General features: G+C 47.1%; 1 protein-coding gene across 1 annotated transcript in view; it reads right to left on the minus strand.

The window, feature by feature from the left end:
* Positions 1 to 27,903, minus strand: part of LOC119405761 (Golgi-associated plant pathogenesis-related protein 1) — a 61,589-nt gene that overhangs the window by 14,599 nt on the left and 19,087 nt on the right. Inside the window, exon 2 of the mRNA XM_037672595.2 lies at positions 5,623 to 5,675. Coding sequence (XP_037528523.1) covers positions 5,623 to 5,675 — 53 coding nt within the window. The remainder of the gene's footprint in view (positions 1 to 5,622; positions 5,676 to 27,903) is intronic.

Raw genomic sequence — 27,903 nt, forward strand, 5'->3', positions numbered from 1 at the left:
CAAAAGCACCGAGTTTTGATGCGCTCGTAAGTCTTGTGAAAACCCAAGTGGCCAGCTGTCGGGTCGTCGTGCAGGGCTTGTAAAACCTGGAGACGAAGTGAACGAGGGACGACTGGAACCCATTGGTTACCGAGAGGGTGGTAAATGTGCCTACATAACGTTCCATCTCGAAGTTTAAAACGTTCAAGCTGTCGTCTTAAGCGGCTGTTGGGGGCACGGGATAAGCCAGTAAGCCGATCGATGATTGTGCGGCAGTATGGATCTGCATGTTGGAGCGAGGTGAGATCTGTGGATGAAAGAATGTCCACTGAGGCCACGGACTCTTTCGGACTACCGGCCGTCTGCTTGGTCACTTGGCTGGTCGGTGATGAACAGATTGAAGGCGACACTTGGGCGCTTGGCGAGAGCGGGCACCGCGACAAAGCGTCAGCATCTTGGTGTTGCCGACCCGATCTATATGTGACACTGTAGTCATACTCTTGCAAACGCAGTACCCAACGGCCAAGGCGTCCCGACAAATTCTTGAGAGACGATAACCAACACAGAGCATGATGGTCAGTGACGATTGTGAAATGCCGGCCGTATAAATAAGGGCGAAACTTTTGTACGGACCACACGACGGCGAGGCATTCTTGTTCGGTGATGCTGTAATTTCGCTCAGCAGGAGAAAGAGTGCGGCTCGCGTAGGCCACGACTTGTTCTTCGGAAGCGTGGTTCCGCTGCAGCAGGACGGCACCGATGCCATGTCCACTTGCGTCAGTGTGTAGGACAGTGGACGCTGCAGGGTCGAAATGCCGAAGCACTGGCCGCGATGTGAGGCATCGCTTGAGAGTGTGAAAAGCGGCTGCGCATTCATCCGACCAGACAAAAGTTGCGCTCGCGGTCAAAAGCTTGTGCAAAGGAGCTGCAATAGTGGCGAAATCACGCACAAAGCGGCGGAAGTACGACGCTAAGCCGAGGAAGCTGCGAAGGTCTTTAGGTGTGGTTGGTGTAGGAAAGTGCAGTACTGCAGCAACCTTGTCGGGATCGGGCTCAATGCCATGTCTGCTGACAACGTGACCTAATACCTTGATGCTGCGGCTGGCAAACCGACACTTCTTAGTGTTTAGCTGGAGACCGGCCTTAGCTAGACAGGTCAGAACTTCGTCTAGCCGTTCCAGGTGCTGTGAGAAGCTGGACGAAAAGATGACGATGTCGTCCAGGTAGCAAAGGCAGGTCTTCCATTTTAATCCACGCAGTACCGTATCTATCATTCGTTCGAATGTGGCTGGGGCATTGCAGAGGCCAAAAGGCATTACGTTGAATTCAAAGAGTCCATCAGGTGTGGCAAATGCAGTCTTCTCTTCATCGGACTCGTGCATCGGGATCTGCCAATAACCAGAGCGCAAGTCGAGGCTCGAAAAGTACTCGGCACCTTGTAAAGTATCAAGAGCGTCGTCGATCCGAGGCATAGGATAGACGTCCTTACGAGTAATATTGTTCAGCGCTCTATAATCAACGCAAAATCGCACCGAGCCATCCTTTTTTTTAACGAGCACAACAGGAGAAGACCACGGGCTTGCCGAAGGCCTGATAATGTTGCGTGCGAGCATATCGTTGACTTGTTCTTCTATAACTTTGCGTTCAGAAGCTGATACACGGTAAGGGCGGCGACGAATGACACGAGATCCGTCTGTGTCGATGCGATGAGCGGCCACTGTTGTTTGACCCAGGCCATCGGAACAAACGTCAAAGCAAGCGTTGTGTTTCATTAATATGGTCAGCAAGGCATCAGTCTGGGTCGGATTGAGATCTGTACTCAAAGTGGCCTTTAGAGCACGCGATGAACCTTCCGCGGGCGTACACTGTGGAAATGACGAGTCAGTTGAAACAGTAACGACACATACCGGTGCGTCTTCGGTAATGCTGGCAACAGTAGTCCCCTCTGGCAGCAGTAGGGCTTCTGGCGTCGTGTTGTAGGCGGTGATGCTTGCATAACCACGTGTGAACCGCACTAGACAAGATGCGATGGCGATGCCTCGAGAAATACAGCGCTGGCAAGGTGTAACCACCGCGTCGCCATCTATAATGTCTCGTGACCTGATCGTGAGTACACGTTCTTGCCCTGAAGGCAGAAGAAAATCCGCAGCTGTGACAAGGTTGGGCGGTGAAAAATCGGCAGCAGAAGAAAGCTCAGTGTCCGTAATACGAATGAGAGGTTGACCGCACGAAATGACAGCCGACGAAGCCGATAAGAAGTCCCAGCCTAAGATTATCTGATGAGCGCATGAAGAAAGCACAGCCAGCTGTACATGATGGCGGACTCCGTCGATGAGAACGCGCGCAGTACACTGTCCGGTCGGGCAAATCGGATTGTCATTAGCGCCGCATAACAGGGGTCCGACATAAGGAGTTTGCACTTTCCGTAGACGAAAACACAATTCGCGGTTAATGACTGAAATTGCGGCTCCAGTGTCTACAAGGGCGTCAACACAAACACCTTCCACACAAACAGGCAGTAAATTTGCTGGGCGAGACGGAGGAGTTGTGACGTTCCGACAACGAGCAGTTTCCCCTCCAAAAACTGCAGCTTCTAGTTTTCCGAGTGGCTGTCCAGAGAGATCGGAGCAGGACGCAAGGGTGATGTCGTACGCCGAAATGGTGACGGAGAACGGCGGCGAGGTGAACGAGAAGGACGAGGCATGGCTTGGGACAGTGGAGGTGAGGGCGACCGACGTGAGGAGGATGGATACGGTGCTGGAGCGTAGGCATCAGATCTTGGGGCAAAGTCTCTTTCATAAGCAGAATAGCCACGTCGTTCATCCTGCTGACGGCGGCGGCAGAAACGGGATATATGGCCCCGTATGCCACAGTAGAAACAGACAGGGCGCGAAGGACGCCAGGTAGAGTAGTGTGACTGCACTGGTGCCTGTGCTGCCATCGACGCCAAATGGTCGCACCCAACGTCCGCAGGCGCAGATGAGATTGGTGCAGGGGCCCGTGATGCAACTTCTGCGTACGAAGGCATGCGGAAGGGTACAGGAGACGGGGCACGTGCGACGCTTGTCATCGATGCCAGTTCGTCCTTGATAATTTCACGCAGGTTGGGAGGAGGAGAGCGGACAGGCGAAGTGGTTGTGTTGCCCGGAACAAGGCCGTGAAGTTCCTCTCTGACAATGGTGCGGATCAGGGCTCGCAATTCATGTTCTCCAGCAAAACGAGCGTCAGAGGAGGCGTGTGGAAGGCGCATGGAATAGAGCACGTCCAGGCGTTGGCATGTGGTGATTATGTCCTGAACTGTATTTGGGCTCTGAATGACGAGGGCATTGAAGGCCACAGAGTTCACGCCTTTTAGTATGTGACGGATGCGATCGGCCTCCGTCATGTCACTTTGGGCACGGCGACAGAGAGCCAGAACGTCTTCGATATACGACGTATATGATTCGTCGGGCCCTTGGATGCGGGTTGCGAGCTTCTGCTTCGCTACCTCAGAGCGTCCTGCAGATGTACCAAATATCTGACGGAGTTGTGCCGTGAAGGCTGCCCAATCAGGAAAGTCACTTTCATGGTTGTAGAACCAGGTTTTAGCTACTTCCCTGAGGTAAAAAGGAACGTAGCGTAGTTTGTGGGCCTCGTCTCAATAATTACAAACACTGGTTCTGTCATAATTATCGAGCCACTCCTCGACGTCTTCACCGCGAAGGCCGGAAAATACCGGAGGGTCTCGTTGCGACGTACTCACTGTGTAGTTAGGCCCAACTGGCTGAGCAGAAGCGGTTGCGGCAGCGGAGGCGCTGTTTTGTGCCATCACTGTCGTTTGCGAGCACAACCGTCGACCAGACCGGAGCTCCAGGGGTGACCGGTAGAGCAAGAGGACGTGGGAACCACAGCACTCTCCACCACTTATGAGACGACGCCCAGTTCAGTATTCGAAAGGCTATATTTCTATGTCCAAAGCGGCGCAGCCCGCGTGACAGACGAAGATGATGATTACAATGGTTTCTGTACAGATGAAGATGAACTATATAGTCAGCGCTCACAATATTAATAACCTGTGCACAGTAAGATCAGCATAAATATTGCGCAGCTTGCGCATGCAGCAGGAACTAGAAGCAAGAATTTTGGATTTTGGGTTTCAAGTAGCACTGACTGGTTAACTGTTACCTCATGACTTTAGGAAAATAATATGAAAACTCCCTGCGAGTGCAGAGACCTTGTTTCGCCGCTTCAGTGTTGGAGCCGCCCACAAACTATTTTTAGAACGTTTTTTGTTCGTGTGGTGCGGCGGACAAACACGCATATCACGTTTTGCTGGAAGGTCCCTTCTACGCCTAACGATGGCGACAGCTGCTTACAATACTGAGGGCAACAGCTCGTCGTTATACTTGAAAAATGGGCCATATCACAGGCTTTGTGCAGCCGCCTTCACCGCCTTGAAATACTTGGCACACATCAAGTAAATGTCGGGGAAATGTATACACCGCCTGTTTCAATAACTTAACTTCACATGTGCGTTATGAGAATGGAACAAACTTAAGCGTCAGTTACAGGGGGAGGTTGGGGGGGGGGGGGGTTGGTTGGCTTGCCCTACCCCAAATGGGTAGAAAAACCTTAGGCAGCTTTGATCACTGGAGGTTATACATTATATACGGAACATGTAGCGCACCACTGGTGTTAACCTTGCGAAACTTTGATCCCAACAATGACTGAATGAGTTTTCGTGCAGGAGTGCACCGAATCGGTTGGTTGCTACATCATTAGGACGGGAACACACACCGCTGTCGGTCGTTCGATAGTACTGTTTGTGCCCGTATTAGTTTGCGTGCCTCCCTCCTGACTCTCCCGGGAAAATGGAAAACGCTACTCCTCTGATTTCATTTCCTCCACCTCTGTCGCTGAAGGCCTGTTCATGCCCTCTGTCTGCGTGAAGCATCGATCACTTGTCCGTAGCACATGTTCGATGGCAGTAGTATCACTGCACGCAAGAGGACCAGTCACGTGGTGCTATATTAAAATCTCACGCAGTTGCATGGCAGCCCGGAAAAATTAAAACACCAACAGCTGTCGTCAAGGAAAAAAGTTTCTTTGATATTTGTAAATATGCTTCACAACTTAATTTCTGAAAATCTGGCGTTTAGAATAACGCTATAAATAGTTAAACAATTAATTATGGTTATTACACAAGATACTCTGAGTTACCCAAGAGGTCGGCGAAAAATGCCATAAGTAGGTTTCATTCTCTATACGCACAAGTGGACTTTTTAAAGCTTGGCACGTGTTAGCTGAAAGACCCTGTATACGTACACGGCCACTCGCGCTTGTATGCTGCTCCGATTTCACGCGATAGTTTGCGCTTTCTAGCCATATGTCAACACACTCACGCGCACAGGCGCCTGTCGGAATTGTTTGTTCAGAAAACGAGTAGCAGCGCAAGACACACAAGACAAGGTAACGAAAGAAGTGCTGCATTCAACGGCCTGCTTTTATTTTTACTTTTTTCCTGACGCCGAAGCGTGTGGACGCGAGTTCTCGGCGAAGCTACAGGCCCGTAATTGTTTTTTTTTTCTTTTTTTTTTTTTGAAAAGTTGATATCTATCGACAGTCTACGGAGCGAAACATTAAATTAAGCGACAAAAGACTTACCCCATCTACGCGAGTCACCGTCTGCTGGAATGAGTGGTTGCCAGAAGACATCTCTGTGTAGAGGAGGAAAAAAAAAGAGAAGAAAAAAGCGCATTTCATTATACCCTCCGAAACATGCAGTACACCAACAATTTTCGTTTGAAAGGTTCAAATGACGGCACGGTCCAGAAAAATTTATTGGTGTTCACTCGAGCAAAAGTGACCACCAATCACCGCCTAAAATCGTCTCGCAACATAGCCTATTCAAATGTTCACTTTCCGCTGCAATGGATGCTGAAAGCTATGCCGGCAGTAGTCACCATTAAGACGACAAAATATGTATGACAGGAGGGGCGCAAGGGGGGATGCGCTCGCTCCCTCCTCGGTAAGAATAATATATGGGCCTTTACGTGCCAAAACCATGATATGATTGTGAGGGACGCCGTATAGTGGAGGGCTTCGAAAATTTTGACCATCTTGTGGTCTTTAACGTTCACCTAAATATAAGTACATAGCATTTCGCCTCCACCGAAATGCGACCGCCACGGCTGGGATCGAACCCACGACTTTCGGGTCAGCAGCCCAGCACCGTAAACCACTGCGGCGGCTCCTTCGTCTTCGTCCCTCCTGGTCCACATACCTCAATACACAAAGTATGCTTCTGTAATCATCCTTGCATAAATAACGAGAATGCGTAAACTGCATTACAAACAGTTTGAGTCGAGAAGGAACATTTTACACGTTTAAACGCGCATTCGCGGCGCAGGTCACTGACGATTAATTAAAACAACTAGATTCTTTTAGGCACGCGGCACCGCAGGGAATTAAGCGACGCTACGATTGATGAAAATGATGTTCGAACGATGAATCGGCCTGGGGAAGATTGGCTTGAAGTCCAAGGCTTGAAGCGAAGAAGAACTTGCAGTGTCGAGCTTTGGGCGGCCTGCGAGCGTGGAACAGCGTACGCGCAAGTAGCTGCTGTGGCGGTGTTGGCTGAGTATTGAGTGGTTTTATTTCTTTTGGTCTCTAGTCGCTTATCTGCTTTTGAATTTACCTCATTCTTCGGTGCCGATGTCGACAAGTTCACCTGGTCAGGCGCGATCCGCCTGGTCAGCGTCACTACCGTCTAATGAATTACCGCTAGATTCATTTTTCCGCAGTGGTGTCAGCAGCATTCCTGTTGCACTGGTGCCTACAAACGGAGGCTTCATCAGGCTCACTAATCCCCAGGCTGTCCAGAAGGAACTTAAAGCCACGTCAAACCATTTCCAGACCATCACCGATGTGCGTCAATTCGGACGAGGAGGCATAGTGTGTAGGTCACCGGACCAGACCTGTGTGCAGGATCTGCTTAAGTGTACCTCGTTTGCTTCAACCCCGGTGAGTGCTTTCATTCCGCCTCACCTTGCGTGTACCAAGGGCCTCGTACGGGGCGTCGACTCCAAGTTAAGTCCAGCTGAGACCCTAGACAGGCTTTCTGGAGCAGGCGTCATTTCCGTGTACCGATGCAGTCGCGTTGTTAACAACGAGAGGATCCCTACTGAATCTGTCATTGCGACATTTGTGGGCACAACATGCCCGTCAGAAATAAAGCTATGGCCTCTCATCTTTCGCGTAGAGCCCCTCGCTTCTCGTCCAATTCAATGCAAAAACTGCTGGAGGTTCGGCCACAGTGCAGGAGGATGCAAATCAAACATTCGTTGCCGCGCCTGCGGAGAGAGCCATTCTTCAAGCGAATGCTCCGCAACATCAGAAAAGTGTTGTCTCTGTGGCGGGAGTCACTCTGCCGACTACTCCGACTGCTCTGCTCGTGTTCAGGAAGTACGCGTGCTAGAAATCATTGACCGCCGCCGCTGTTCGCGAAGGGAAGCTATTGACATGGTTAAAGACAGGGCCTTCGGATATTCTGGTGTTGCAGCACGCCACATTTCAAGCCTAGATTCCAACCTATCACAGGCAATTGAGTCTGCTGTGGAGAAGGCAATGACTAAGGCTATGGATAAGCTAATATCCAACCTATCTGAATGTTTGACCCAAATCATTTCAAATCAGATGACGCAAGGAAGCCAGGTTCCTCCAGCACCTCAATCAACTATCACCATTGACACCACTGAACTACATAGCCTAGTGCTGGACAAACTTTCTACACCTGTAGATAAGGCTAAGCAGTCTGTATCACAAGTGCAATCAGACTGTTACACGCCTCAGCCAAGCACAAGTGATGCCACAGATATGGAAATTGAAGTTCGAGCTCATAAACGTACCAGATCTCCTATTTCTGCCGCTCTAAAGTCAAAAACTAAAAAGAGTGAATCGTCGCATACGAGCAAAGATAACAGCAAGGAAGGGGCAAGTGCCTCTGCGGTGCACCCAACACCATTGGCCAGTTGAGGGTACTTCAGTGGAACTGCCGATCTATATTCTCAGCCTCAACCGACTTAAATTACCTTTGTACCCAAATTAATCCTGATATTGTAATTCTCCAAGAAACTTGGCTTACACCGGATAAAAATTTCTATCTTCAAGGGTTTCGTTCTTTTCGATTAGATCGCCAAACACGTGGTGGTGGTTTAATGATTCTTGTATCAAGTAAAATATGTCATAGGGCGAAAATTTCTTTCAGAATGTTGGACTCTGAATGTGAAATTATAGCATTAGATTTGTGTCTTCCAGGTTACCACCCTTTTTCGATCATAAACTGCTATTTCCCCACCGGTGTGCAAAGTACGCGCCACCTTGACAGCGTTTTGACAGCCTGTAGAAAGGAAATTGTACTCACAGGAGACTTTAATTCACATCATTTGTCTTGGGGGCTAAGAACAGATTTATGTGGGAGGCGACTGTGGGAGTGGACTATTGACAAAAATCTCTCGTGTATGAATAAAGGGCAGGTAACTTTTGTTCGAGGTCAGGCTCGCTCAGTGTTAGATTTAACGTTTTGCACAAATGCAATTAATGTTTTGTCATGGTCCGTGGTTGATTCTGCCACTAACAGTGATCACCTTCCTGTAGTTTTTGATATTACTTGTCCAATAATAACTTTAGATCAGCCAGAACGCATATATGTCAATCATAAGAAATTTCAAAGCTGTCTGCGTTCGGCCCTTTCAAAACTTCATAATGCCAGTAGTCAGGAAATTGTGTCTAAGATTGGCTCAATACTAGACGGATCTCGGAAGAAATCAGAGTTCGTTATCCCATCGAGTAAACGATCCTCTTCTCGTTGGTGGAATGATGAATGTACGCGTGATTACAGAAGGCGAAAAGCTGCCTGGAAAAAGCTGCTCCATAATCAATGCCCAACAAATTGGAAAGACTATCAGTTTCTTGCTGGCGTATTTAAGCGCACTGTTAACCGCGCGAAAGAAGAATATGACAGTAGACATTACGATTACCTTTCCAAATAAAAAAATAAGCGTGCTTTGTTCGCATATCTTCGGACAAGAAAAGTACTACCAACGCCTTTAACATTAGAATCATGTATCTTGACTCCGCAAGAAATGAACACCTCACTGGAAGAGATAGCCAAAGGTTTAGAACGTCGATTTACTACTAATCTGTCGGCTATCCGCGACATGTCGGTATCTTCGCTTGAATTTCCGGAAATTTCTTTATATGAATTGAGTCAGAATGTACTATGTTTACCGAACACAGCTCATGGACCAGATGGAATTACGAACTCAATGTTAAAAGTGTTACTTCAGGAATCGCCTAACGTTCTTTTAGAACTTGTGAATTATTCCTTAAAGAACGCATGGATACCGTTAGAATGGAAAGTTGCTAAAATTATATTGTTGCTTAAGAAACAAGATGGAGGGTATATTTTGGATAACATAAGGCCAATCGCCTTGACATCAAATCTAGTGAAATTGATTGAGAGAATTATCCATACTCGAATCAATGGTTTTATTGACGAGAGATCCATTCTAAGCCCCTGTCAAATTGGATTCAGGGCTGGTTGTTCAATTTGGAATGCTCATGTTGATTTAGAAAGTCGTATACACTTAGCAAGACTACGTAATCAATATGCGGCTTTAGTTACTTTAGACATCGCTAAAGCATATGATACTGTAGAACATGGTATTTTATTAGATCGATTGGAATATCTCAATTTTCCGGCATACATAGTAGCGTGGATTAGGAAATTCCTTATGGACAGAAAATTTTATTGTTTCAAACGCGGCTTTTCATCGAATACTCACACACAAACGAGAGGAGTACCGCAAGGCTCAGTGCTTTCCCCGGTGCTATTTAATATACTAATGAGCACCATTCCACGACACGAGGAAATAACAACGTATGTGTATGCTGACGATATCGCTTTCTTTGCAATGGCAGATAATATCCAGACATTATATGAACGGATGCAGAATTACCTTAATACCCTGGAGAACTGGCTCGATCACAATCACTTTCTGCTTAATCCGAGTAAATGTGCCCTTCTTGTTTTTCCACTGCAATTCCCTGTGCACATCTCACTGAGTTATCATTATGAGGACATACAACAGGTGGAGTCTATTAAGTACCTTGGGGTAATTTATGATCCATTCCTTAACTGGCGACCCCACATCGAATATACTGCTGGAAAAGGTGCGCGTGCTGTTGGCATGTTGCGTAGGCTTAGCAACTACCGCACAGGTATGAGAAGAGACACACTAATAATGATTTATCGCATGTACGTTCGCCCTATTTTGGAATTTGGTTGCGTACTATTCTCTGGTGCTCCAGCTTACAAGATACGGCCGCTAATTCTTTTGGAAAGAGAGGCGCTACGCTTATGCCTCGGCCTCCCTAAAACGGCTTCTAACCATGTTTTGTATTTAGAATCGAGGGTTCCTTCCCTTCCATGCCGCTTTCGCCTTCTGACTGTTCAGACATTCTTAAGAATTTACGAGTCACCACTACGACAATCAGAAACAGCTTTTATTTCCAATCCGGAATTATTTTTTGGGGATAGATGGCCGCGGTTTCACACACCACAAATTATATTTGTACAACGTTTACTGGACCCTTTGAATGTACGTATCTGCGATATAACCCCGACTCGTGATAATTCGGACCCTATTGATATTCAATTTGATGATATTTTTCCTAATAATGCAAAATTACTCCCCCATCATACTTTAGACGGTTTACTACAAGAACACCTGCAGAGCATTAGAACTAGCGTTATTATTGCTACAGATGCATCACAGTGTGACGAAAAGTCAGGTGTCGGTATATTTAGCCCGAATTTGGATTGGTCGTATTCCCTTCGACTACCCGATTTCATACCCGTTTTTTGTGGCTGAATTTCTGGCAGTTGTGCTCGCATTGCGCAAGTTAAACTCGGCAATTAAATCTGCCGTTATAATTACAGATTCTCTATCTCTCTGTGCTGCACTTTCTGCTGGGGCTGAATCCTACGTAATAAAGGCGTTTCGTGCACTGGTACCCGCGCATCTGAGAAAAGTTCGCTTAGTTTGGGTTCCTGGACACAAAGGGTTGTTCCTAAATGAAATTGCCGATTCTTTAGCGAAGTCGTCGATCAGTGGACCGATTTTACCTTATTTTCCAACATCCGCTTATGTGACGGCTGCGCGATTTCGCAGGCGTAGCATTATGGAAGCCTTTGCAGACACAGCACTGACAAGTTCCACAGAATATCGGCACTTATTATATCCTTGGCGGCGGTCATTTTGTCAAACCCGTAAACTGGAAGTGTCAATTACGAGACTGCGCTGTCGTGTACCGAAACTAAATTTCTATCAACACAGGTCTGCTCAGGCACCTTCTCCACTGTGCGCTTTCTGTGGTGAGCTAGAAACTATTGATCATTTCTTTCTGACCTGCAGGCGATATACTACAGCACGAAAAATCCTTTTGGAAACACCTTTACGTGCTATAGGATTGAATTTATCTGTGCCTGTGATTTTGTCTTTTGGAGCCTCTATTTCTGGGTTCTCCAATGCGAAGGTTTGCGTGGCTGTGCGGGATTACCTCAATGAAACCAATCGGTTAACTAGATAATCTATATTATTATCCTTGTGTGTCGAGACATGGATATATTTTTAAAGATTCGGCCATTGATTTTTTTTTTATTTCATTATTACTATATATATTCATATTTGATCGAGCGCCAAAATTTTCTATCAAACTTGTAAAGTTTCTATTCTGTAACCTCCTTTCTAAAGTATTCTAACATGTTATAAAACCACTCACTTCTTGGCCAATCCCCCGCAGTGGGTGTGAGCCATAGTTGAAGGCAAACAAGAACAAGAACAAGTACTCACTTGCAGTCTGCTCTTCGCTAACAGTGCCGCAACTAAGCTGCTTGTCTCTTTGTGGCTTCGATATGGCCCGTGGGCTTGTGTGTCCGAGGTCCGATTCGGACTGTTTTATATGCCTCTCTTATCTCGATTCAGGCAGTCTTTGGAGCGCGGCATTGCCGCCTCGCGTCAGCGGTTGCGACCATCAGCAGAAACATATCGGCTAGCTTGATACGGAAACAAGCTGGAATGAGAAACCTGTTCTCTTCAGTGTTTCATGGCTGCTTTATAAAGTCACTGTATTGTACTGTTACTGTATTCTCAAAAACAACGAAGCAGGCAAAGATATCTGCGAAAATGCGCCCTGTCAGGATTTTTCTTCGAACATTACCTAATATCAAGAAAAAAGTTTTGCACCATCACTCAGTCTTTGCCATTGCGCTATGCACACTGATGACAAATAAAAATATGACATAAAAAGACGATTGATACCGAATATTGTCACCAGAAAAAGGATGTGCAAGCAATACACTTGTTAATTTTGCTTTTATTTGCTGCTGCCGCTGCTTTTATGTACTAAATAAATAAATGAGTAAATAAATAAATAAATAAATAAATAAATAAATAAATAAATAAATAAATAAATAAACGTATCGGTGTTGTACCTAAAAACTAATGGCTATTGCGGAAAGAGGAGCAGGAAATTATTCTCTACAAATATGAAAATCCCAGATATATTAGTTATAAAAGCGGAATCCCGACTCGTGCATGAAAGAATTTATGACGTGTACGCTTGCAGCGATCACGCGCGCGCGCGCGTTTGTGTGTGTGTGTGTGTGTGTGTGTGTGTGTGTGTGTGTGTGTGTGTGTGTGTGTGTGTGTGTGTGTGTGTGTGTGTGTGTGTGTGTGTGTGTGTGTGTGTGTGTAGAGAAGCTTCGGGCGCTGCAGCTGGCGCAATCTTGAATGACCCTGCGACTCATATAGGCGACGAAAGAAAGTGAAAATAGTTGAACGAAGAGACAGGTATCAAAACACATTTAGCAAGAGACTCATAACCGAGAATCGCAGAGGGAGAAGCCAAAAAAAAAAAAAAAGAATGCTAAAAACGTGCACGCGAAAGCCAAGTTAGATGAACGCTTTGGCCCTTTGCGCTTGGTGTCACCATGTGATCTCTCCTGCAAAGACAGCCATACATACAGTGCAGGTTCAACATTCACACAAAACTAAACGGAAAGACCGATGTTTTACGAGTAAATGTGCTATACTTTATCTCCGTGTAGCATTACATCTGTAGACGTCCTTTTGACTCACCAATCCTGCGTTCAACGTGCCCACAGTTCAGTATGCTCAATACTTCCCTTTGTCTGGATGGCATCTGTATTCAGCCATCTAAAATTATATACATTGACAAAGGAACTGCCGTTCAGCTTAATGAATTTGTGTAGTGGGCACAAGCTGAATGCGTTCGCTAATTTCCGTTACATTACGGCGGAGGTGAGCGAAGCGGATCTCGGTATTGAATCGGTTAGAACTATGCTGCGTCCAAATTCCATGTTAATTTCACTATTTATGACAACCGCTGCCGGTATAAGCATGCTGCGATGAGGTTATTAAATTTTCAACAGGCACATTGAAAACGTCAACGAAGTCATTTCACCAATAACGTTGATTCGCAGCAGCTGATTTCCACGCGGACATTTTGTATTTAATCACTGTCTCATCGGTTCTCTGGATGGCGGGCCTCACTTTGTCCAAGTCTGCCCTAGCCGGTATAAAGGTATACTATGACCGTAAGGCACCTGTCGCCTTCGCAGACGAACTCTACGTCGAGGCGGAAATACTTTGCCTCTGCTAAAGTTATATCGAAACGACTAACTCGCGAAAATATGCTAATGAGCTTTCTGTCAACTGAGGGCAGTTGTTTGTATGGAAAAGTTGGAGGCCAGCAAATTTATACATCCCCATTTTGTAGTATTAAAAAAAAATACTGCACGTAATTTGAGATAATCATAGTCGACTTTCAAGGGCATGCCGATCGAAACCGAGCGCGCCGGGAGTGCATAAGAGGAGGTCGCTATGTTACATCAGACGGAAGCGATCCGTGACAAAAAAAAAAAGTGACGAAATTTGAATGACGACACGTCGCAGCAGAACGGCAAGTCGTCTAACGTACACGAGTGTACCGCTTATTGTTTGCGCGTAATGTGTGACGCTCACCTTTTCCTTTGTTGAAGTATATAAATCGGCGCAAAGCACTGTCGCCGGTCGCACTGTCTGCAAGGAAAAGCGCCGCAATGGCTGTTCCTCACTTTTGCGCTTTAGACAGTCAAAGAAAAGGTGAAGTGGCGCTTTTAATGCGCGCAGCGAGAAAACAAACAGGTAATAACCGAGTATCACACGTGAAGGTAAAGCGATCCGGTGCTGCACCTGTAACGACATCGTGCTTTCCCTGACAAGACATTGCCGCGACGCGCCTTCATCCAATTTCCGTCACTTATCGTCACGGGCCGACTCATTCCGACGTAAGGTGACCATTTACGAGCTCCCGGCGCGCTCTATATAGGCCTTGTGATTCGGTTATGAATATCTCAGATTTCGAGCGACATTTTGGACTTCTATCAAATGAGGCTTTCGTGGATTGTGACGGCCTTGAACTTTTTTTCAAATATGCAACTGCCCTGAAATTTGTTCTAAATAGATAATTATCAAGTTTTTGTTATTCGTATTTCGAATGTAACTTTAGCAGCGGCAGATTATTTCCGCTCGACGTAGATTTTGTCTGCGAAGACGACAGGTGCTTTACTGTCATAGCATTTTTGTAGAAAATCTGTAGTAAAAGAAAAGAAAAAAAAAACACCCTTTATATTCGCAGTTGAGTCACTGCGCAGATAAACGCGTTGCCTTTACGTATATGCACGCAAAGTAAGTATTTGGGAGGAAAAGGCTCTCTGTATGCATGCGAATCGCGATATTTTGCTGCGTGCAAACGCTGTGACGCAAGATTAAAACAGCAGTTCTAAAGTATACATAGCCCGTCGCGACACTTCATGGATGTAGCATTGCGCTTCTATATAAGCACGGCGGGATCGAACCCGCTCGGGGTAGCAGGCGCGACGGCCGCATTTTGACGAAGGCATGCAGGAACACCCGTGTACTCGGATTTAGGGTCACACGTTAAAGAACCCCAGGTGGTCAACTACTAATTTGCAGGCATCCACTAAGCGCCTCGCATGATCACAGTGTTGCTTTAGGACATTAAACCCCTTCAATCACCACCGCCATCATCGATCGAAAAAAAGACGAGCGGGGGGGCGTTCTTGATCGGCGGTATACAGGCGGCATCGAACGACTTTATTCGTATTTCTGGGATGATTTGTTTAGGGTGGTGACGCACCCGAAAGCGTTGAGAGTTATATCGACGTTATCCTGGTGTAGGACGCTTTATATGTTTGGCTTGTAAAATGGTGATTGTATAGCCCGAATAGGAAGTATGGTCGCTTTCGCATCAAACATGCCTAAAATTAGAAGATTCGCCAGTGTCAAGGTAGCTGTAAAACACCGTTCATCGAAATGTCTACTTTGCTCATTCTACCTTGTTCAATTCAGTGCGTAGAATTAAAAAAATAACTATCAGTTCAATTACATCAACGTATCGGTCAAGCACGGAAACACCGTGTAACGTCAGCTTTTTATCTGTTATACCCCTTTTGACTCGATTTCAGTTTTATCGTTTCAGCTGTGACGTCCTCTCGCTTCCTCTCGAATGAGTCGTGACGTTCCCTCGGGTGAGCGGCGTATTTAGCTGTTGCTCCCATTCGTGTAGAGGGTACTTATCGTCATTTATACAATAGTGCTTACAAAAGGATATGGCGACGTCACTTCTCAAAGCGGCGCTAGCGTGCGATTTTGTCGCCAAAGAGGTGTCACCCGTTCGCGCAAGCCCTTGTGGCTCCCGATAACAAGTACACGTCACGACTTGTGTACAGACGTTGAACAAAGGTTGCGCTTTTGCTCTCGGCAAGCAATGCCAAGCTATATACGGGAGGTGTGTCTGCTCCTCAATACGGCCGTGTTCTTCTTAATGTTTTCGCTCACAGTGCCACTTTAATAAGGGACTTTGCAAATGCCAATTTCTCTTGCTTTAGTCAGTTTTTGAATAGGCTTGCTCGAAGCAGGCACCACACCGGTGTTATTTCACCATCGGAAGAATACCGAGCGTTTCATCGGAAAGTGACGAGCGAGAATAGGTTCAGATCTTGTTCACTGCACTGAATACGCGCGCACATGGGCGTCGGCAGGATTTTGCCTTGGGGGGTGCAAACCCGTGTTACATCGCGGCTGGGGGAGGGGGGGAGAGAGAGAGAGAGAGCTGGCATAGCTTGGGTGAAGGGCAAGTGCCGGTGTGGCTTGAGGGGGGCAAGTGCCCCTTTTGCACCCCCCTGCCTACGCCCATGCGCGCGCACACTCTACGCTGATGTGCGGAATCGAGAGGATTCTCGGCACTGTCACTGCGGTCCTGAGGAACTTCAGCATGATGCCCGCGCCTCGAATTTCTCCTATTTGTGCCCATTGTAATTCACAACTTGGTTCGTTCAATATGTCCAACGAAACTTCGTGGACTTAAAAGTTCACAAGCTCAAGTTCAAGAACACCCATTGCTTCTTCCCTTGAATCGTTACCCTGCCAAGACAGACCGTTAGTTTACGTAAACGTTCGTAAAATCGTAGAACGAGCCAAAAGTCGGAAACTTCACGGAACATTCGGAAGAGTTGGCAGCTATGTACTAGGTATGACGTTACGTTGTCAGTAAACATGTCAGTGGGCACGATATGAACGTTTCGTCAGGTATAAATTGCATTAAAAAACGAGCAGGAATTAAGCAGCATCATGTCGAGTGCTGTGTTCAACTAAACGAGAAAGCTAAAGAAAACTTCATGAGCCATTCCACTCTGTGAAGGTATGGATGACCAGTGAAGCTGCTGTAGCACACCGCGCGCCTCGATGTCAACCTCCATTTGCGTGGACCAGAAGTGCAGCGCGCAGTTTATTTACTTACCTAGCTATAAGTTTATTTGTGACTAATTTATTTATTTATTTATTTATTTATTTATTTATTTATTTATTTATTTATTTATTTATTTATTTATTATTATTATCCGCCCGGGGACAACTTTTTCATTTTTAGTGGGCCAGTGGTAAGCAGTGGGGTTTGCTCAGTTTTTGTGGCACATACCGGCTAGGGGTTTTCCGTTGAGAGGGTCACTGTTCGCGGAGTTACAAATGGCCTAGTCAAATACAGCCTCGCTGTAGAACAAGGGTGGCGCACGGTGGTGCTCCCGTATTGATGGTGCCTTGAGGGACCACTCACGTCGCCCACCCTTAAATTAGGCCCTGTCTGTGTGCAAATAGCGCGAAAATTACATACTCTTTCTGGTCGTTCTCTTGACCCGCCGTGGTTATAGCTTAGCACGCAAGGTGTCGTGCTGCTAAGCTCGAGGGCGCTGGTTCGATAACTACATTAAATTTTGCATCAACTGCATATACACGCTATAGAAACTCCATCGCAGTGAGCTTTTGTACTTTTTTCCGCGGAGAAGCCCATATATTATGGTAATGCTAGCTACATGAGTAGGTTGTAACAATATGAGGGCATCCCCCGTATGCAGTGGTATGCATCAGTTAGACGAAGTAGATAATCAGTTCCCGCTGACTCACAGATATACAGCTGGCACCCGACTTAGAACTCCTTTTGTGAATACGTATTCATATACCGGTGATGAAAGCGTTTTTAAAGGGAAGAAATTTTTCACGCTAAAATAATGGCAGGTCGATGTTATCAGCCCTGGTTTTAGGCTCATATCGCTATTTATGCGCATTTTAAATACTGACGCCGATGGCCGATAGTTCTCTACCATGCATGGACAATGACATGAGCTGACTTACGCCAATGACAATTGAAACGCACAGTAAGCGACAATGGCTATAGCAAAATACTTTAGGGCTGTTTTAAATGCGAAGCGTTTCTTAGCGAACCTTTGGCACTTTGAGCGTATCTATCTATCCATCTATCTATCTATCTAGCCGCCTACGTCTTGCTCTCATGATCGCCTCCGTAACTTGGTGTAGACCAAAATTGGCGTGGGAGGGTGAGAGGATTTCACAAATATGGCTGTCGGATCAAGACACGAATAACGTGAAAATCCTGTCGCGTACGTCGTCAAACCCTTTCCTCCAAACACGTGTGGCACATACCCATTTACCGCGGGCCGCGGTGTACGGGTATGCGCCACAGGTAATTGACAGTTTATATCTACCCAGGAACGGCGAGAACAGACATTGGTAATTTAAATTCGAGAGCGTTAAGAAAAACCGACATCGGCAGCATTGACCCGACGAATGGAAAGAATAAAAATTAGTATCCCAGCAGGAATCGAACCCAAGCATTGTGCGTGGCAATCAGGTATTTTACCACAGAGCCACGCCAGGTCTATAAACTGATTAGGAAAAACAGCCTATGCAGGCGTAATGTCGGTGCAACGTCAATTGTAGTCTTGGTGCTGGCTATATAATTTTACACGAAAGCAATGCACACTACATATGTACTCCTACGATACAAGCGTCATATCATATTAACGTCTGTGGTTCCAGTGTTGGCTTCGCTTTTATAGCAGTCTAATAAACATTACATTTGTATTCATATGATTCAGCAAGCTATATTGAAGCATTGCTCGACCCCGGAGGAATAGATTACCGAAAGTTACGTATGATATTCACATGATTGCACCATAAGGTGCACTTAGTTTCGATAATACTGACGTATCTACTCTAACGTGAGGGCTCACGTTACTTCGTACCATTAGTTACCCTTTAAACGCCAGTGTTGTCGACGTGCCTGGTAAGCCCACATTGGCACGCAACTGCACTTACAATCGCGTACTACACTTGCAAATACACGTTGATCTACCTCGCAACGCGTGGCTCAAAGCGATAAAGTACAGAATGGAAGTGTACTCGCTGACTGCTTCGCATGAAACCGATTCCCACAACGCGTGAGATCTGCCGAATTTTCTGTAGTGACAGTTTGGAGAGACGTATCAAGTATTATAACGCCGAACGGATTCAGTCACAAGAGTGGTCAGCCTTAAGGCGTTACCATAAAAAAGCACGCGTGAATGGCGCTAAAATTGACGTTGAGCGTAATTATACGGCGGTCAAGCCTACTCAGACGACCTGCAACTCGTTGCACTGTGTCTAACTGTACTGCACGGAAACTGCTTCGATGGGTTCCGCCTCAGCCTTCTCAGCCTCGCTTATCGCCTACTGGTTTTAAATCGTTCGATGGCAACAGGAAGAAACTTTATCCTCTTCCGTCCTGCGGTCAAACCCTGCACCCGCACTGGCTGCGAAATTCCATGCACGAGCTCTCTTTCTCCGGTAGGAATACTAATAAGCGGAGCTCCACCTGGCCGACACGGCGCGCTCTCAAGGTCACCTAATGACGATCCCAGAGATAATCCGCCAGTTTCTTGAATAACTGGCTCTCTTGAATACCCTTGCGTCACTCTTGGCGGGACCAGTTAAAGCATACTTCGCAACAATATCTGGAGTACTTCCAAGCCTGGCGATTGTTTCCGAACCGAGCGTCCATTTTAGCGTACAAATGACGGGTCGCACGTACCCGGAACACAATGCCTGGAATTGCCTTGGAAATGTCGCAAGCCATGGCGACGCGCTGCCTCCCCCGTGACACGCACGCAAGGCCTCAATCGTGCGCGCTGAGGCTCACCGCGCGTAAGTCTTCGCTCAAGGTCGCTGTACCAGGCTGGCAGAGTTCTGTTTCCGCCATCGTAAAGCTTACGCGTTTTTTCACCACTGTGAAATACATGTAACAAGATAATGTAAGCGTCGCGACACAACTATAGAAATAAACGTAACGGAATCGAAAATATTTCAGGTGTACAGTTTTACGTTTTTACCCTAAGCTGTGGCAGGATTGCTCCGTAAAAATGCAGAAAGTACGCACGCGCAGTGCGCGTACTCTGGTCAGGTGCACTGCTTTACCAGAGGTAACTGGAAGTGAAAGTGCTGCTGTGGATAGTAAACGTATCGCAAAATAATAATCGCATTCGCGAAGCTTTCGCCAGGTCGAATGATTTCCTTAGTGGCGGTTATACCTTCGCCATCATACCGCTCGTTCTCGCGATCGGACGTTATTAAGAGCTGTTCTTGCGCAAGAACACTCGTACATCCAGGCCCGGCTAATAGCGCCAACGCGAAAATATTACACGCACACACACACACAAAATCTATGACTATTTCCTGATTTCAAGCAACACTGCGAAATGTGAAACGGTTTGATGTGAGTACTAAAGTATAAGTGAACACAAAAGCTAAGCGTTTAATGAGTATTTTCAATACCTGGAAGTAATTTAGCGATGATGACTTAAAAGTGCGCAGTAACTTAAGCATGTCGCAGCAACACGACTAGAGTTTCGTCGAAGGTTTTGATAAGGTCAGATATGGGGCTTTAGCTGAGGCATCTGAGAAATGGTTGCAGTGAGGTAAGCATAGTGGGACGCATATGGTGATTGCGTCAATCGGCATCGTATCGATTAGCAGGGGCGTATCTAGGGGAGGGGGGGCACACCGGGCCCGTGCCTCCTCCCCCTCCGAAATTTTTTTCTGCCATGGTATACAGAGCACAAAATGACACTCGACCACTCTTACCTGGCCGGACCCCACGTCGGATCAAGGGCGTGCCCCCCCCCCCCCCCCCGAAAAACATTTCTGCCTACGCCACTATCGATTAGTTATTAACATCACGCACTATGTCATTAAATAGTGCACCAATAAGAATAACCATATCCTCAAGTGGACGCATTTCACAGTCATTTTTGCACTATGAAAATACTACGCTGCCTGGCGATATGGGCCGATAAACAGGAGAAAAACGAACCTAAGCGGACAAACAGGAAGATTGGCACCATGAAACGGCGACTTTCGCTGGCTATCTATTTGGGAAATCAACCTCCAATATCTTGGTAGTGATTCTGGCCTCGTGACCGCATTTGCCGAGAAATCGTTGCCGGTCTCCGAAGATGCGTCACTCCGATTACTTTAGCGGATAATTATTACACTGTCCACCCCTTTCGAACGCGATAGCAAGAGCCATTGAACTCTTGTCTAACGGGAAACAGGCTGCGCATCAATTGTGCAACAGCCCAGCAATGAGCGGTGCTGCCGAGCAACAAGTTGCACTGTTCGTCCGCGCATCTTCGGTTTCCTGCGTCTGGAAGCCAAAGCTAATGATGCTGCAACACCCATTGTATGACCTCGATTTACAAAACCTAAATGCGATTCGGCCCACTTAGTGCGTAGAAATAAAATAATATTTAAAGAGTAGACTGCGGAATCAGGTGTTTTGATTATTGATTACTTTATAGATACATTGTGGCTATGTCCGTTACTATTTCTATAGTGAATCCGGTTAAAACATTTCAGTTATGACCATTTCCCGACATCTGAGATCAAGCACTCCGTACGATAGCGGCGAAAACAAAGAAGTCAGCATGCGCGTGAGGCATCAGCTAAACAAACGAAACGAAGGGAAACAAGAGACCGAAGGTTACGAAAATTTCGCTTAACTGCACCGCGGCAGCGACGAAGGATGTGGCACGCGGTCTTGTTAACAGAGGCGCCTCTCCGCGCATCCGCTCACCCCCTCTCTTTCTATACCAAAAAAAAAAAAATGTTAATTGTGTTTCTTACTGTTTCAAATCTGTGTCAACGATAACGATACGTTCCGTCACAAATTTAGGCAACAAGTAAATGCGAGATGCAGCCATAAAGCAGCGTTACTGCACCAAAAGACACAGCTCGATGCACGCATGTCACGAAACTTCCGAGCAGAGAAGGATGCGAAAGCTATGGCATAGTAGCTGGACACAATGCATGCGCATGCACGGGTGACATTTTTGTTCCCGCAAATACATTACAACAGTTCGATGCATCTAGAAAGTAATCGCCTCTTACACCTCAATAGCGCTCATAAGGGAAAATTAACCGCACCTGAGTCCTCTGTCTGTTCTCGATGGTCCCACTGAGTCGTCTAACGAAAACGTCTCTCTCGAGACATGAGGCTTTCGATTGCTCAACATAACGTTGCACGCATTGTGCGTTTTTTTTTTTCAAGGACTGAGAACAGCCACAAAGTGGTGGCGGCTTACGTGCCTGGGGAGATAAATGGGGAGGAGAATCTCCGGACAGCTTGGCTCGTGTGTCCCTGCAGCGGTCGTCGGTGGACAGGGAGGGGAAACGCGATTCCGCGATGATGCTAGGGGCGCCGCGCTCGGGTCTCGGCAGTGGACCGAGGCGGCAGATGTTTTTCAAGTGCGCACGTCGTCACGTGGCCCGCCTGGACGATCGCGATACAAAGCTTTTGTGCCCGGGCGACCCGTCAAATTGACGGCGCGTATAGTGTCAGCTGGGCGTTACAAGCGTACCCATGCTCGTCGGTGGGCTTTCGCGGCACATGAACCGGACAAACCTCGAGTGCTTATCTGCACCGCAAAACAATTTTTGGTTCTAGTTTTGTCAATATTTTTTAAAGAATACCACGATGACGTGACCGGCCTATCTGCTTATGATGGTTCGCTTATACTTTAACCAAATCATGCGCCACGTTTTGCTAGTTATCAAAGAGGAGGTGGTTCACGCAGTTCGGCATGTTTCCGGAGTGTGCAATGCAAATGCGCAATACGCAGTGGACTTGTAGCAACATATACAGAATTGGAGCTCATAATGTCTGAGCAACTTCTTGTTCCTGGAAAGCTTTCGTGATGAATTTTCGCTCTCGATTATCGAGCATCGAGGTATATACAAAGAAAAACGCCTAATCCCGCTCTAGTTTTGCACGTGCAGGCCGAAAATGGCCGCGCGTCATTAAGGAATGAATCGATTGTTCGTTCGTGTCTTGACAACGGTCAAGCGCGCGCGTGCGTTCCTTTACACAGAGTGATCATGGCGGGCCTCACCGGTTGCGAAATCTGGGCAGTCGTTCAAGGGCAGCAGTCAACGGAAATCACTGCTCAAAGAGAGTGTCACGAAACGCTTGCGCTGTTTCGTTTTTCTTTATTCCGTTCTTTCACCCTTCGTCCTCCTTTCCTTCTCCCTTCATTCCTTTCTTACTCGAAATTACCGATTCTGCGCGTTCTTTTTTCCTTCTTTGTTCAGATACCAACAAGGAAAAAAAAAAAAGGAAAGCTGAACCCAGCAAAGCCATCACGACAGCAGCTTGAGTTGCCTTGTCAAAGGAAAGTTCTCAGAAAACAACTCCTCATTTGCGCTGTAGTTCCTGGAATAGCAAGCTTAACCCCGTCTATATTGAGACGAGAGTTACCTTCGACCAGGTGGGACTCGATCATGGAAATTGTACGAGAAAATATCGAAACTCGAGCTCAGTTTTTCGTGCATTGTATAAAAAAAAAAAAAAAACACTTGTGGCCTTTTCGATGATTTTGTTGTTTTTGCTCGCGCCTGCGTTTTAGCGGAAGGAAGATTTCCTGTCAAAAGCTACACAACCTGAGTTATGCCAACGCTCAATAAGGGAGGAATATGTCGAAACAAAGACGGACCAAAAGCTCGCTTTTCTTCTTAAGTCACTACTGCAGCCGGACTAAGCAAAATATTGGAAGCGACCGCTCCTTCCGCTGCTCTTTCTCCTTTCTTGCTCTCGTCTTTCAGCTTACACCTCGCTCACCGTTTGACATAACTGTATCTTTCTCCTCTGCGCCCTCATGTCAGTTCGCTTCCTGGATTTTTTTTTTCTTTTCCGTGCACAAGTGATGTATGGCTGCGTACGTCTCTCTGTCGAATATCTGCCAAACATCTGCTAGGGTGCATCGGTCACTGCAGCTGCCCATGTGTATTTCAATCGTCAAGCTGTTTCAGATTAATCCGACCGAATTATTCCACGATGTTCCCGAAGGGCAGGGACACCATTATCTCACAATGTCAGAGATGTCACAGAAACGTTCGTACAGCCTAAGAGGTTGAACTTCACCCAGCACTCGCTTGTTTCCCGGGCGAAAAACCGGCGAGTACTGTCTCAACCAGGCCCGTAGCCAGGAATTTTTTTTCGGGGGGGGGGGGGTGGCTTGATTATTTTAGAAAAAACATTTATTTTCATTGTTTATTTTCGGTCAAACACCCCCCTCCATCATAATTTCATTCCGAGAGGGGGGGGGGGTGCTACGGCAACCCCCCTGGCTACGGACCTGGTCTCAACATGCGTGTGCAGACACCATAGCAGCTGAACCTTTGTGAACAGCAGAGGCAGCAGCAGTCGAGTCTGCTCTACATGCACCTCTTGCCACAGTAATCAGGAGGACAATAGAGCACCGGCACGAACTTCACTCACGATCGACCACGGAATTTGTCAGTAGGCAAAGGGACTCTTTCAGTTGTAAGCAGCCATTGTTTAGGTCACGTACACTTTATTCCGAAAGAAGACATTCTCTTGTACAGTGCGCGAACTCAAGCTAACACAGCCTTTCTTTCTTTTCTTTTTTTCTTATTTTTCTTTTTGCCCTCATAAACATGCACTTGCCCTCCCTCTACTTTTCTTGGAAGGCGGCGGTTGGCAGTTCAGAGTATTGCGTAAAACATGCGCCACCACTACAAAACCTGCTGCAACTACGTCTCGTGCATGGCTAATGAAGTTAAACAATTACGTTGTTTAACACCCCGAAACCTCATAGTGAGCTAACAGGCACGCCGTTGTGACAGATTCCGGATCAACTTTGACCACGATGGAGACCACCAGTGTATTTAAGTACATGAACGTTCTTGTTCCTGCGTCGTCGCGATGGTCGCATCGACGACGGAACCTCGACGCAACATCGACGACGCAACCGCGTCGGTTGCAACGCGACCGACGCGGTTGGGAATCAAACCCACGACGTCGTGCTCTGCACCAGAGCGACATAGCCATTGAGGGTTAACAAAGTTGTGCGTCGTGAAAGTTCCGGAAACGTGCACGGAATATCTTTCCAGCGTAAAAAGACGCGGACAAGAACAATGTAATGCTTGATTCGTCGCGGTAGACCAGCTTTTCACTCTTACTGTTACACCACAGGGGTGTGTATCTATTAAACATTTCGAATACGAATCGACAAATCCCTCTTATTCGATTTATACTTGATTTGAGAGCTGCTATTCGAGGCTTCGGAAGATTCATTCTTTTGCCCCAATATATGATGCATAACAACACTTACAGGTGTTACGAGGGAGACAGAAAGATGGATGTGAGGACTAACTCCCAATGCTCCGAATGATTCCGCTGCCGGATAGCTGCGGCTGTATATCACAGAGACACCAGTTATTAAGCGAACAGCTAACACACTTGACAAATAACTTCTGCTGAGTAATTTCCAGTAATTAAACGAGAATGGCTCGGTTAAGTATCCTATATGTGAATTTGCTCTAATTTCATTATTTGGCCAGTATCACACTGGATGTTTGAACCAACTTAAAGCGTTTTCCGGTCTTTGTAGCACATCGCTATACCTTTAATGCACTGAACGCAACACTAGACGTACATCTGGTAACATGGCGTTCTCTTTTGTTACTGTCATTGCCATTGTACCCCAGATAATTGGAAGCAGCAGTTGTTCATGATTTACAAGCCCTCAGTTTTCCTGGCTTGTAATTGAGAGCGGTATTCCATGCATTTTGTCAAAGTGTATAAGGCCGCTTCCTTTTTCTGTCAAACGGACTCCGCGCGAATATCATATTTCATTTAGATTTGGAAATGGGGGAAATATTACATTTTACATACGTGGGTTCATTATATCAAATGATGAATTAGATACGGAAATTTCACTTTTCGAGCACTCCTACTTAATACATTTTACCCTATAGCAATGTCTGACAATCGTTCGGCCAATTCTCGTGTACGCAGTGACGCATGCCGTCCAACACAGAAAGCTGTCAGACGGCGTGGCCGGGTAATATGCATTGACCAAAGTCCGGGGCGCAGTGGGCGAGGCAGCATGCCAGCCAAGAGAACAGCACGCTGATAAGGCATTATTGTCGCCCGTCTCGCCCGGACAGATAGAAAATGTGTAAACAAATACCTTCGCAGTATATGAGCGTTTACTTCAAGCGAGACAAAAAGAGAATACACCACGGTGCGGATAAGAATTGATAGAGCAGACCTTTAAGAATAGAGGGACGCATCGAGCACCAGGCTCATGGCTTGTTCTTCGTGGCCCTCGTTTTCTTTAAAGCAAAATTTCTCACTCCCGTGGTGGGTCAGACTCTTTTAACGTGTAAAAGCCTGTATCTTAGCTCATTTCATTTTACAGTGCAGCTGTTAAGCTTGGCGTTGCGCCGTTAACCGTAGACAGAAAACTATCATAATCATGGACCGGCACGCGCTCTCTTCGTCCTCTTTTGCTTCGCTGCCAGAACACGTGCGCCGATTTGCCAGGCGTGGCATGCAATAATTTTGATGGTTGAGCGGCCGAGCACGGAAAGAAAGAAAGAAAGAAAGAAAGAAAGAAAGAAAGAAAGAAAGAAAGAAAGAAAGAAAGAAAGAAAGAAAGAAAGAAAGAAAGAAAGAAAGAAAGAAAGAAAGAAAGAAAGAGAAGGAAAGAAATTCTTGATGAAAAAAAAAATTCTTGGCGAGGCAGGATATTCGCACCTGCGTACCCGCAATCCGAAGGCGAGCGTCGTAACCACTCGGCTATCCAGGCACGCTAGCAGAGCATATCATAGCCTTTTAGGGGCGTAGCTCCTCTTAGTCTAACCTTGTCCCATGTCAGGCGTAACCGGCAGTATCTCCCGGACAGTGTAATAGATAGCCCTGTCTCTCAGAAGTACATACAAACTGCAGTTGACTGATGATATTCTAGATGGCGCTGTACACAATTTGTGTTGGTCCAGTAGAAGTGTGTGCAATAGTGCGCATGTGTGAATCGCCACTATTTGGCGGTGGAAGTGCCGCTACTCTCCGATCGGCTGCTGCGCGGGCTGTGCCTGGGTGCGCGGGGAACGAGTGCCTCTCTCAGTCTCCTGGATCGTCGCTGTACGTGTCGGATCGTTGGTGGGGCATGGACGAAGCGGAGCGGCGGGCGCGGAGGGCCGCGGCGGCTCGTGCTCGTCGCCAGGAACCCGCGGTGCGAGCCCGAGAAGCGGCGGCGAAGCGAGCGCGGCGCCTGGCGGATCCCAGGAGCGAGTTTGTAATATGCAGAGCGCTCAACGCATGGCAACGGCAGCGGCGCGCTATTGGCTGCGCGCACACAGGGACGCCGCTGCGGAGTTCCGCCTAGCAACGGCCGCGCCGCGCTCTCCTTCTCGGGGTGCCTTCCGCGGGAATTTTAAACGGTGAACGCGGCCGCTGGGCCCGCATCCCGGGACGGTGCGCGCCAATGACGCCGCGGCGCCACGTGCACTCCGAGCAGCGGACCCCGAAAGGCGAGCCCGAGAAGCGGCGGCAAAGCGAGTGCGGCGCCTGGCAGACCTTGATGGTGCTCGTGCGCGGGAAGCGGCGACCAAGCGGCGCCAGCGGTCTCACATTCAAGGAGCCGACGCGCCGTTCGAGCGGGAATTTCTCGCTCATTTCTTTGGCCACAGTTGCGACGTGTGTTATCGACTTTGGTTCGATAATAACCTCACCGCGGTGTTTCACACTCTTTATATGATGTAAATGGCCGAATTTCACGGGAGAGTTTCACGGTTTACCGATGATTCCCTCCGGAGCTTCGCCCGACTCATCATTCACGCCGTGGATATGCTGTGATTTTTTTGTATAGCAAGGGGGTTGGAAAGGGAAGTGAGGCTGAGGAGAAGAGGTGTGAGGCTGAGGAGAAGGAGGAGGAAAAGGAGCCCCAGGGGAGAGCGTAAACCATAGCATAGAAAGAAAGAGAAAGAGAGAAATAGACAGAAAGAAAGGGAACGAGTGAGAAAGAAATGAAGAGAGAGAGAGAGAAATAAAGAAAGAGGAAGCGAGAAATAGCGAGATAGACAAAGAAAGGCAAGAAAGAAAGAAAAA

This window comes from Rhipicephalus sanguineus, chromosome 1 (genome assembly GCF_013339695.2).
Source record: "Rhipicephalus sanguineus isolate Rsan-2018 chromosome 1, BIME_Rsan_1.4, whole genome shotgun sequence".
Classification (NCBI taxonomy): domain Eukaryota; kingdom Metazoa; phylum Arthropoda; class Arachnida; order Ixodida; family Ixodidae; genus Rhipicephalus; species Rhipicephalus sanguineus.